At 37.2% G+C, this 13,000-nt stretch overlaps 1 protein-coding gene across 8 annotated transcripts in view; it reads left to right on the top strand.

Moving 5' to 3' along the window:
- Nek10 (NIMA-related kinase 10) overlaps positions 1–13,000 on the top strand; it is a 234,425-nt gene that overhangs the window by 214,748 nt on the left and 6,677 nt on the right. For 7 of the 8 annotated variants that reach the window (XM_013515620.1, XM_005387501.2, XM_013515619.1 and 4 more), the window contains 3 exons: positions 7,227–7,335; positions 9,349–9,401; positions 9,484–9,539. In XM_013515620.1, coding sequence (XP_013371074.1) covers positions 7,227–7,335; positions 9,349–9,401; positions 9,484–9,539 — 218 coding nt within the window. The remainder of the gene's footprint in view (positions 1–7,226; positions 7,336–9,348; positions 9,402–9,483; positions 9,540–13,000) is intronic. The other variant, XM_013515618.1, reaches the window with a different exon arrangement.

Genomic DNA, 13,000 nt, shown 5'->3' with positions numbered 1-13,000 from the left:
TCAGCTAATAACTGCCAAAGAAGTGAAGAATATCACAATTTTGAAGCCGATAGTGATAGACTAGATCAAGAGGTAATCCCCAGTGGCTGCTAAAGTTACCAAAACAGGGACAACCAGACATTGTAGGCTACCTGATAGAAGTACACAATATTGTCTGTTGAACGCTTACATCTGTGTCTGATCAAACCTATAAATGCGAAGTCACCAGGTAATGTCCTTCAGGCCAATCTGCCCTGTTGCCTGGTTTCATAAAGTTTTATTTACACAGCTCATGTGTTTAGTTATATATTGTCAATGGTTACATATATATTGTCTATAGCAAAGTTGAGCAGCTGAAACAGGAACCATACAGCTTCCAAGCTGAAAATATTTATTATCTAACATTTTCAAAAAATAGTTTGCCAATTCTTGTTCCAAATCTAGCTTGCTACTTACAAAGAATGCAGGAAACAAGAAAAAGATATTAAATGACACCATGGGGATAATCAGCAAAATCCACTGGGACTTTGGAAAAGTGATCTATTTTCTTCCTCAAATGAATCTCAAGAAAAGGGAAAAGGAGGCAGGGAAAGATTTTGGAAAGGAAGAATGGAAGGAGAAAAGAGGAAAGAGATTGCCTATGACTAATGATTAAACAGACTGAGAAAAATTATCACTACTTTCACTGTATTCTTTCTTTCTGATTTAAAAGAAACTAAAACTATTAAATACATAGTTATAAGGCAAACAAGCACATTTAAATATTGATTATACATTGTTCTACAAAGGAATAAATAATTTCTCTTGGGATAATTGTATTGTGGTTCTTTTTGAATAATGAAACCCATATTTATTAAGAGCTATGCTGAAATATAGATATCATGTTATATTGTACAAGATTTGTTTTCTCATTCTTGAGTGCAGGGAAGAAGGGAAATGGAAAAGACTTAAATATTTGAGGCAAAGTTGGCCATTCAAGCTGAGTGATGGGTACATAGAGTTCATTGTAGTGTTCTCTCTACTTTGGTAAATGTTTAACTTTTCTGTAATACAGGTCTTTGGTTGATGATGTTCTTTGATTGGTTTTCATATTGGTGCCAGGCTTCTCCCATATCAATGCCTGGGAATTAGCATTTTGAAAACAGCTCTTCTGAGAAGGAGAGAATTAGAATTGGACAGATTGTTTTCTATCCAAGAGCACCTGCATGAAAGACTGACCATGGAGGGCAGCATCCTCTGGGGGCAGGAAGTGACTTTTTCCTCATGAGAACATGCTGGGGACAGTCTCAAGACTTTTTGTTAGAAACACACACTGTCTAGTTAGGTCAGAATATTTTATCTATATGCAACAGCATACTGGGACCACAGTCTGCTCTACTACCTGGCTCCCCAACACTGCCCACCCTGTCATTCTATGGGTGCACTCTGAATAAGTAGGGCTAGCAAAACCCAGTGATGTTTTCCTGGAGTGTGGGCTAGATAACCCGGGACATCTTCCTATAGGCATGGGCCTTCTTGACACTTTTCTTTGGTTTCTAGTCCCCATATCAAAGCAGAGCAGCAGGTCAAGTTTATATTACTTACCAGCTGGCACTTTCTTTAATTCCCAACTTCAAGTTTTTGGCCTTTTTCCAGGTAGGCAGATTGCTCAGCTCCTTGGACTTTACTTAATGGCTCTTCATACATATGATAATCATACATTATACTTACCTAGTCCTTGCCAGGGCCCTGTAGAGGCATCATGAATTAGCAGGGTGCAGCGCTGACGTATGTTGACCAAGCAGAGAAGCTTCTGTAGCAGGGCTGTCCCACCTGGTAGAGCCAGCCACCATTCCTCAATGCCTTGAGAAGCATTCAGTGCCAGATTCCAATTCGGTTCAGGGAGGAGAAGTTGATGGTTGTAATTAACATAGAATGGTAGCTTTTCAGTCTCCTTTTAGTTCTGGGATTCTCTGTTAGGGATATGTTTCTTAGTGGAAATGTAAACACACAACAGCAGAGGGTAGAAGTGGGATGGAGCTGATGGGGTGTGTGTGTGTGTGTGTGTGTGTGTGTATAAGTATGAGAAAACAAGAGTGTACAAATAAACTTTTTTTTTAATAAAGTGGCCTATAAACAGCTAACAAAAGCTAGTAGAATGGAACTGTAACACAAAAGATAAAGAATTAGACAATATGTCATGTCTTATAATGATGCAGTTCAGTCAGAGAGGACAAGGAAAATCTAAAGAAAATTAAATAAGGACTGGCAAGCGCAGTGATGGAACACGTGAATTTTCTCACTTCTGGCATCTAATTTCATTTATGTTTGACTCAATTTCCTTCACAGTTCTACCTCAGTTGATTAGATCCCAAGTAATTTGTATAGTTGTTTTGCAGGAGATAACCCTATTTTATGATATGGAAAAGAAGATGTAGTTTGGGAAACTTAGTAAGGATTGCATTTGTAGTTTCCCATTGTTTTCTTCTGTTTAGGTTCTGCCTAAGAAGTACTGTATTTTGAAGTGACTGAGAAAGCACTAAAATTACTCAATACTTGCTCAGTATCAGCGGTGTTTCAGGAAGAGGTGGAAGGTGATACAATCAGTTTGGTTTTTTGTTTAGTTCAAAAGTGTGTACAATCACTTGTTCTTCAGAACTGTAGGAGTTGGAATAACAGAGCTCTTTTATATCAGTTCAGAAAAAGTCTTATACATTCTTCCCAACAGAGCATGCATGCTGCCCACAGGAGGTGCCCCTGCATGCTGACTGCATGAAGCAGATTGGACTCAGCCTGCACTGGTTGCTAAACCACCCCTAGCCTAAGATAGTAATCAGCGGCCATTGCTTCCAAGCCATTCTGTCGTCTCTTCCATATTTCCCACTACTGGGGAACATTTACTTTGACCTCTGCCGTGCCCAGAATTGGATTTCTAACCTCTTCTTCCTTCCCGCATCCACATCAGTGTGACTGAAAGCATCAGGTTTTTCCCTGCTCCATCTTTAAACCTCACAATCATTTTCAAACTGCTTCACTTTATGCTTTGCATCCTCTAGGTCATTGTTATGGTTTGTTTCTGGGTGTCGCCCCAAAGCCTCACGCGGCCATGGGGCAGGCTTTAAGAGTTTGATTATGGGTGTGAGAGCTACACCCACCCTGGGGTGGATAGTTTGCATATGTAAGGGAGAGGAAAAGAGCGCTTGAGGCCATTCCTCCCCCATTCTGCCCTGGTGTGTGCTTGTTGCTCTACTGTGTTCTGCTGCCCTGAGCTGTAGCTCTCTGCCATGTGCCACTCTGCCTTGTAATTTGCCAAGTACGGACTGAAACCTCCACAAACTGTAAGCGAAATAAACCTTTCCTTCCTTAATTTTGGGTGTCAGGTATTTTGTCCCAGCAACGAGAGAAAAGTAACCAAGACAGTCATTAACAGCTGGGGAGTCTTTAGAGGAGAGATGATTTTGCTTGACTTTTGATGGTGGACAGCTGTAGGTCCTGCCACTTAATAGCTATGCTCACTGGACAAATGACTTTACTTATCAGTTTCCTCGTGTATAAAATGGGGGTAATGTTTAAGCAGTTTTTCTATTAGAATCAAATAGAATATCATATGTCCACATAGACTAGACTATGTCCACAATGTTGTAAGGTAAATGGTAGGAAGTGTTGCTGTTATTTTTAAGTAAGCATATTGGATTTTGTGTATTGGTTATTAATACCTAGTCCAAGCTCTTGGTCCTTTTCTCTTGCATTACTGTTACAACTTCTTTGCTGATCTCCTTGTGTTCTAATCCACCTTGTTAGATTACTAGTTTGTCAACTTTGTTACTAGTATACTCAAAACTGCTAATAGCTTTGTACACCATCCTCTAGATTCTGGGATCCAGCTTTCTAGGCTGGCTTGTTTAAAAGTTCTTTTCAGGCACCTCTTCAGTGTCTGTATTCACTCTGAAGTGCCCAGCTGCACTCAAGCTATTATGTTCATTGCGTTGAGGCCAGTTCTTCCAAAACAGTCTGTCTCTGTGTCTGTGTCTGTCTCTGTCTCTCTGTGTCACCCTCTCTCTCTGTCACACATACATGCACACACCCACAGGCACACGCACATGCAACACATACACATACGCATGAAAACAGGCCTCCAAGGGGATTATAGCATAATAGGTGAAAACTCTTTCCTTGATATCTCTGGCCCTGTGTGGCCCACGCCCTGCCTAGCATGTCTCACTGCTCTTGCCTTTTGCTATCTTAGTACCAGCCACAAGGCCCTTCCTTCCCTCTGCCATAATGCTCTGCACAGACTACTCTTCACTCACGCCTACTCCTGCAGTTCTTGGCCTAAGCGTTGCTTTCTTGGTAAAACCTTTCTTGGCGTAGTCAAGTCTACAGGTTCTTTCTAGACCCACAGACCCACCCTTAAACATTCAGTGCACTCACCATTTTATGCCTGTGCTGTGGACATTTTAGAGACATGACTCTCCCTACGTCAGCAGTGAGGTCTGAGACCAACTTTGCACGATCACTAGGTTTTCTCCCTGTTTGGATCCATGCTTAGCATACAACAGTTGATTTTAAAAACTTAAAGAATTGGTGAGTGGAACTTGCTTTCTTCTCTTTATTCTAGATCAATCGCCATAACACCGTAACATGGACTCATGTCATATTGTTTTAATCATTTTGTTATTAATCTATAATGCCTGGAATTTAATGCTAATTTCCCTCACCAGTAATGTCTACTTAGCTTCCCTAAATGCACGCCAACACATTCCTCAAGGCACGGCAGCTATGCTAGTCTCTGAAAGCCATGCTAGTCTTCGTGCAGGTCTGTATTTTGGAAGTTTTACAGTCTCTCTGAATACCTTAGGTTCAAATCCCTGTACTGAAAAAAAAAAAAAAAAGCAAGATCATTTCTGCATCCTGCTCAGACCATAAAACATTACTGTCCAGCACACAGTAAGGTGCAAAAATGTTCGTGAAAGAATATTTATATTTAGATCCTAAGCTGCAAGAAGAAGACAGTCTGAGAAGTTTGTGGAATATAAATAAATACTTCTGGGTTTGAACGCAAGACTGGTGAATTTTAGTCCTTTCCTTCATCCGTACCCTGTCTCTCTGAGGATTTGGCATTCTTAAGCTGAAAGAGATTGCTAATGTGACGTAAATTGAAGACCTCAAAAACCACTGTCTTCAAGGTTTAAAATTGGTGAAAAGGACTTGTCCTTGTCATCTTAAGACTTCAGTCTTGATCTGTCCAGGGTACAATTCACACACTTTACTTTGGGATTTCAACATTTTCCAGGCTATGAACTTTTTAGGATTCCAAAGTATACTTAATAATTAAAATGAATAAGCTTTCTATAATTAGCATGAGCATTTCAGGCAGCCAGGTTACTCCTATGCTAAACCATATGGAAAATATTACCGTCTGGAGTCACTTGAAAGCTAAGACTAGGAAATTATTTTCAGCATCATAAGATACATTATGGAGCTTGCAGTCAAAGTGATCTACTAGCTGGGATATGAGAAATGCAGAATGCTTAGGATTACCTCTATGACATTGATAAAAAAGTAAGCATGGGACTTTTATTACAGTACCTTACAGTCTTACAAGTCTGTCACAGTACAGATGGATTATTAATTTTATCACGGAGGCAAGGAAAATAAAATTTCAAGAATAAAACAAGATAGAGCCATTTTTTTCTAATGTGTCAGGTATTTGGTAACATGGAGATTAGAAAACAAAAATGATCTGCATTTAGTGTACCCAAAATCCAGTGATGGATCAGTTAGGTATCACTTGCTAAAATGAAATATTTTTATTGAGATATAACATACAGAATCCATACAGTGTGGTACCCACACATGAATATTTGCATATATATTTATTCAACAGTTCCATCAATATTTCTAGCCCCACAGAAGACTCTCTCCTGGCCAAGCCACATTCTCTGCCATGAGTTCTATTACCATTAGTTACTTCTGCCTGATGGAGAAAATGTGCAAAGCTGGGGCTATAGCTCAGTGCAAAGGGCCCTGGGTTTGATCCCTAGGATTACAAAAAGCAAAAAAGAGTTACACATTATTTCTTCTTTTGTTTCTGGCTTGTTGGGCCTAATATACATTTGTATAATAAATATTCATAGTTTCTTTTTTATTGTTTGGGGAATTCCATTCATGATCCCCCTCATGATCCATCTGTTCTGTCCATTTACATTTGAGAGTTTCCAATTTTTATTTTTATTTTTTGTTTTTGGTACCGGAATCGAACTCAGGACCTTGTGCTTGCCGAGCAGGTGCTGTGCTGCTGAGCTGTCTGCTGGCCCTATCCAAGTTTTAGTTATTATGAAGAAGGCATCATAAACATTCTTACAGATATCTCTTGATGGATGTATGTACTCATTTCTCTCACACCAGTCATTAGGAGTGAGATTGCTGTGTCAAAGGTAGGCATATGTTGTTTCATTGCAGCACACAGAGCCAGTGTTCTCTAGTGACTGAACAATGTACATCTTCAAAGCAGGGTATGTGAATCAAACAATTATGTCATTTGTTTATGGTTTATTAATATTTAACATTTTAAAAGTATGTGATATTAACTCAAGCATTAAAATTTTGCCAGCCCAAGTGTTGGTTGGAATTAAAAGTGAAAGTAGTTGAAAAACATTTATAGCCTAAAATCCCATTTAAAACATTCAGCTTTGTAGAAAAGCATTAAGCAATTTGAACTTTAATAAATTCTGTCTTTGGTTGAATTGCTCTTTTCTTTAGCATATTAAGAACTAATGTTTGGATTAAAGCTAATTAATAGTAATTTAGAAAAATATACTGAAAAACTTGTTAACTTTGGTCAAACAAGAAAGCATTGTTCAGAGAAGGTATGTGGAAAAGGGTTGTGATTTGGAATAAACATATTGTTCTGTTGAATAATTGGAGTTTATTCCCCCTAGTCCTGATTAAAAATAATGTCTTGATGTGCCAGGCCCATACTATTATTTTCCTGTCCATTTTTCTTTTGCTCTCACAAATCTATAATGTGTACTTTTTTCATATGGCCAGGGAATTGTCTAACTTGCTCTCATTGTAATTTGCCTGCTTCTAATTTATAAGTTCTTTCAGAAGGAAGAAGATGTTTATCTATTTACAAGATTGAAAACCCCAGAGCACAAAATTTTCTACACAGACACATAGGGAAATGGAAAGCCCCAGACAGAAATCTCCTGTCATTTACTTCTGAATACAAAACAAGACGTGATTTTGCTTTTCTTTTATTTCAGTTATCTCAGGGATCTCCAGAACCAATTGAACCGAACTTTTTTACTGCAGATTACCATTTATTGCATCATGCATCAGGTGAGAACAGACTGTCCCCAGATGACCCCACAGGTAATAGTCATGAATATGCGTAATGTAGCTTTCACAAAAATACAGTTTGGGTCAACAGCTAATCCTAAAATATCATCTCCAGCTGAAAAGAAAAATAGAGTTTGTTTTTGTTATCTCTGGCAATAGTTCGAAGGGATATATAGAAAGGATATAGAAATTCCCTGAGATTTATCTTACACAGTGTGGCAGCTTCCTTGTTCATTTATTAATACCATAAACAAATAGCAGGATGTATGCTCGTGAATTATATTTTTTTTTATTTGTTCTTGTTTGTTTGATAATGGGAAATCAAATGTCCAAAAGCAGATGGGGAGATTAGAAATGGAAAGTTTAAATATTCAAAATGGAGAAGTGCAATTTACCTGAAGAATTCGCATTAGACATATTTAATTTTATGTTCTTTTTATCATAACTTTCACATAGGGAGGCTTCATAGCACAGGAACTAAAGGCATTGATTCTGGAAACCTACCAGCCTAGATTCAAATCTCAGTTCAACCGTTTAGTGGCTGACCTTGAGCAAATTGTTTAACTTCTCTGAACTTCACTGTCCTTTCGTATAAAATGGAAAGAAATATGGCGATAAAATAATGAATAATGGGCAAAATTTAAAAATAGTAATACCGACACCATAGAGTTATAGGAAGTATCAAGTGAATGTAAAAATCGCCTGGCCGCAAGTACAGGCTCAGCGTAACTGCACTGTACTTGTTATATCTGAGCCCTCAGAAGTGTTCCAACTGCTCTGAGGTTTCAGAATTCCTAAATAATTATTGAATCTTGATAAACTATAGTTATTTCACTTGGTGGAAGGGACAGAGATGAAACTTTTAAAGTTAGATGAAGACTTGACATCTTTTCAGCTTAGAAAAATGCTCATTTTATAAATGTTGCCTAAACAAATTATTTTATGTATTATCAAACCGTCCTGAGTCTTGTACTGCTAAGATAAAGCTAACCCCGATGTAGACAGAATTGCATTTAAAATGGACCTTGAAAACTTCGTAAGAGCAACATAGAATGTTTTCTAACATCCTTTGCTCCTTTTGTTAAAAAAATTATTTTTCTGTACATGTTTGCAGTATATAATGGTTGCATTCCTCACGGGGAGTTGGCATGTGTAAATAACACATCTTCACTGAAAGCTTTCCCAGGACAGCTAAGTTCATCCATGGGCCAGACTTCTCCTTATAGTAACAAATGAGACAAACTCTGATAGGAGTCTCTAAAGCCTGCGAGGGAGTTGATAAATGCCTCCTAGGACAGCTGGATTCCCCACCCCAGAGCCGAGCAATTGTTACTGCAGGTTGAAAAAGCAAAGACAACAGAACCTGCCAGCTCTGTGGGGGAAATACCTTGAGTTGGCTTTAAAAGTCAGCCACCACTACTCGTAGCTTCATGTCTTCCTCAACCTGCAACTCATCCTCTTTATTCTCTCCAAAGAAGTAGAAGAACTCCCAGGCATCTACATCCAGTCAGTGTTGGTTGATTCAAGTGGAAACTAGCCCACATAGCTTTGGCATGGGTTAAGGTGCTACGTATCACATTCAGACTAACCATCAAAAATAAGTCTTCTGGCATTAAGTGTACTTTTTTCTAGGCAGTTACATGCTGCACGGGTCAGATCTTTGTTTCCTTTGCTCTTTTCCTGCCTTTCTATGAGAAACTATTTTTTCTAGCACATTTTTATTCTTTTTGCCTGTGGGCTGATGAGAATTACTTAATGGAAAAACTCACTCCCTACACACACAGCTCTAACTTAAAGTTAATTTATACTGGGAGCAGCGCTCCTAAATCTTCATATTGTTTTAATAGCCGTACCCAAAGTGACCAATTATTAAAGAAAAACAAAGAATTTGACTATTCAAAATCAAGACACTCTGGAATTTAAGTCTCATTTTTATCATTAAGAAATTGACCTCTTTTTGCTAAGGTTGAAGTCATAATTGCCAATAAAGTATAACTAAGAAAATGGAAAGTGAAAGTCATCCTTTTAATAATTCATCTATCTCAGGTCTGCCCACCAGCTTTGATTTGGAGGAGGGAATAACATATGAACAGATGCAGGTGAGATTTTTGCAGTATTTCTGAATGATTTTATTTTGTTGCTTTTAATTCAGTACTAAGCTGATTGGTTTTTCAATTTTAGACTGTGATTGAAGAAGTCCTTGAAGAAAGTGGCTATTACAATTTTACATCTAACAGGTGAGATCAGAAGTTTGCTTACAAATGTGTAAGATGATTGGAGACCATGGGATAGTAGATTTGATTTCTCTACCTCAAACCAGGAGTTTTTTTTTTTTTTTTTTTCTTTTTAAACATTTTTATAAAAGATCTTTGTTTATATTAGATTTAAGTGTGGGTAGAATACAAGTAGTATGACCAAAGATGTAGTGAAATGTTTAAAATAAAAATTTTAAAAATTATCACAATAAAAGACGCATTGTGCTGATCAATCCCCTTTGCTTTGCCGTCATTCTTGCCACTTTATGAAGCCATTCTGGAAGTCTTCCTTCAACTTTTTTTGGTGGCTGCCTTGAGGTCTTGAATTGATTCAAAATGTTTAAGGTGATTTTCACATTAAATAAAAACATTATGGTGTGTCTTTATCCGCCTTATTCAGTGGACCTGGCACTGTGCAACTTTTGGCTCTTCCCTAAAGTCAAAATGACGACAAACGGTAAGTGTTTTGAATCAGTTCAGGACATTAAGGCAATCACAACACGACAGACACTCTTGGAAAAGGACTGTCAGAACTCCTTCTGAAAGTAACAAGAAAAATAGGATGCGTGTGTCTGAAGTGAGGGGAAGCAGTTTGAAGGGGGTTAACAACAATGTGTCTTTTACTGTGATCAGTTTTTAAAAATTTAAATGTCCACTGTGTTTTCTAATCATATTTTACGCATTGCCTGTCTTTTGCATGGAGTACCTGCTATATTTGTGGTTGAAACATAAAGTGGTCAGTTAGTAATAATTTAGTCCAGAAAATAATACTGAATATAATTAAATGAAAAAAGCATTTCTAGGTTGGCTTTTTAAATTAAATATCTGTCCATTTTCAAAGAGGTGAAAATTCATTTTCATCAGTGAAATCTACCCACTGTAGGCATAGAATTCTGGGGAAAATGTAGCTATACAAAGAATGACTGCAGATGAATTTAAAATATGTTGGTAGGAAAGGGACTTTGTTAATATGTACTGATATTTGCTTTCCTAAATAAGGAACTTTGATGTATTGGGGCTACATATACATACTGTCTTCCAATATAACTGTTGGTGCTCTTAAAAATATACTATTTTTAATCAATTTAAGTCCAGTTATTGATTCTTATAGTTTTACTGTAGGGCACAGTGTCAGCACAACAATTTGAGTGCAAGAGTTTAAGAAATGATTCAAGGAGACACTGATGGTAAGTGAAGTGATTATTCAGTGAAGGTTTCATTAGCAAGAATATTCCATTGTGGGAGTTGATCCCACTGGAGGTCTGAGAACCTGTAAAGAGCAGATGCCTCAGAGTTATCCCCCTCAAAGAGCAAGAGAGCTGAGGCGGTTATCCTCCAATTTCCGTCCATCATTGTTTGAGGCCTTTTCCCAGGAAGTGTTAATTCCATGCTATTTCTCGCCTTTTGTAAAGGACAGAGAAAGCTCTAGGGGCCAGAGAAATTTCCCTCAGAAGAAGAAATCAGCTACTGGCAGTTGAGACTCCAGCCAGTATATATTTTGCAATGGTGCGAATGACAGGGTATGGGTTGACTCTTGGCTTTTCCAAGGAGCATTTATAGCTGAATCATCAAATTGTAAGCGCGTGCGCACACACACACACACACACACACACACACACACACACACAAGGTATGGCTCAAGGTTGTCTTGGGAGGCACAGTCCTTTGGAGTATGTTCCCCAAAGTAGCTTTTTTTTGCATGAGCAAACTGCATTCAGTCCCAACTACTAAAGCTATTCTGTGTCCACTATTTAAATTATTCTAGAAGTCTTCCTTAAAGAAAACTAGTAGCCGTGCTAAGACAAAGAGTGTTTAACAACATCTGGTTAAGGTCATTATATGGAAATTAGATTCTTTTTTGAGTTAGTTCAATCTCCAGTTTTTTTCTTCTCCCATTTCAATGGTTTTTCTTATGAATCACACATAAAATTACTCAACTTCTTGCTCTTTGTGCTTGATAATATATTTCCAAAATACAGTCTGTAAATTTAGTTCTGTTGTGACTTGTAACTGCAGAGAAATGATGAGTATTTCTTGTCTTCCAAGGATATATTGTTAATAGAAATTACTATCTCCAAAACCACTCTCCTACCATTATACCTGGAACGATTTTGGAGTTTTCACTTTTTACCTGAGGATTGAATATATCTGGCCTTATTATGAATGTCTCAGTTCTTAACTCCCAGCATTTGACTTCAAATGTTCTTGGCTTGTAGTGGGGCAAAAGAAACCAACTAAATATAAATTGAAGAAAAAACCCCTAGCAGCTGGGCATAGTAACACACACCTGCAGTCTCAGCACTTTGAGTGGCTCAAACAGGACCTGAGTTGACTACAACTTTAGGTCAAGCCTGAGCAACTCAGCAACTTGGCAAGACACTCGCTCTAAATAAAAAAATAAACGTTAAAAAGAAAAAAAATTGGTGATGTAGCTCAGTGCAAAGAGCCTGTATTCAATTCCCAGGATCACAACAACAAATTAATGAACTAAATAATAAAAATAAAAAATAAAGTACAAAAACTAGGTAAGTTTAAAGAAGCTCTTGCAAGAATTATTATTTTTTACTTATTTAAAAAAATTATTTTTCTGGAATTTATGCTTATACATTTTGTTGCACTATCAGTAAGTTAAAAAAATCTCATTCTAAAAATATACTTTTTTATTAAAAGATATAACAAATTTTCTTATGAAAAACAGATAATAGTATGTCCTGTAAATAAGGTTTAAAACTCTTAACAGTTATATTTGGAATTATAGAAAGACTATTATGAAGGCATGATTTGAACAGTCAAGTTCAAATAAATTGGTTATGACTTCAAATTTTTAAAAGATTATTCCAGGGCTGGGTCTAGTGGTGCATGTCTGTAGTCCCAGAACTCAGGAGGCTGAGGCAGGAGGATGGCTGTGAGTCTGAGGCCAGTCTGGGCTACAAAGTAAGGTCAAGACCAGCCTGAACTACGTAGTAAAACCCTGTCTCAAACAGACAAAATAAATGAATAAGTAAAAGATTCTACAAATTACTTTTAAATCATATTTAAAATTCACATTGATATGTACAATTAATGTGTTAATAAAAATAGGTATTAAATTTTTAAACCCATATAGCTATGATATTCCTGTTTTGGTTCCTAATAGCAATGATAGAACATATCTTAGAGAAAAACATTATAGTTTACTAGTAAAAGTAACTCTAAATGTAGTAAATCAGAACAGCTGGTTGTGAGTTTTCTACAAAGCCTGGGCATGTTTAATGTCACAAGACATACAGAAAAATTTAGAATCTGTGTATAGACTCAATAGTATATTTTACCCAAGTAATATCTATAGAAAGACCATTATTACCAAAGATAATAGACGTTCACTGAAAAATAAGTTTTGTGACCAAATATACTCCCAATGTACAATGTTTTATTTTGGGAGAATTTTGACATTCATTGCCATA

This window comes from Chinchilla lanigera, unplaced genomic scaffold (genome assembly GCF_000276665.1).
Source record: "Chinchilla lanigera isolate Chin_1 unplaced genomic scaffold, ChiLan1.0 scaffold00029, whole genome shotgun sequence".
Classification (NCBI taxonomy): domain Eukaryota; kingdom Metazoa; phylum Chordata; class Mammalia; order Rodentia; family Chinchillidae; genus Chinchilla; species Chinchilla lanigera.
The sequence above is the reverse complement of the archived record's forward strand: the minus strand, read 5'-3'. Positions and strand labels throughout refer to the sequence as shown.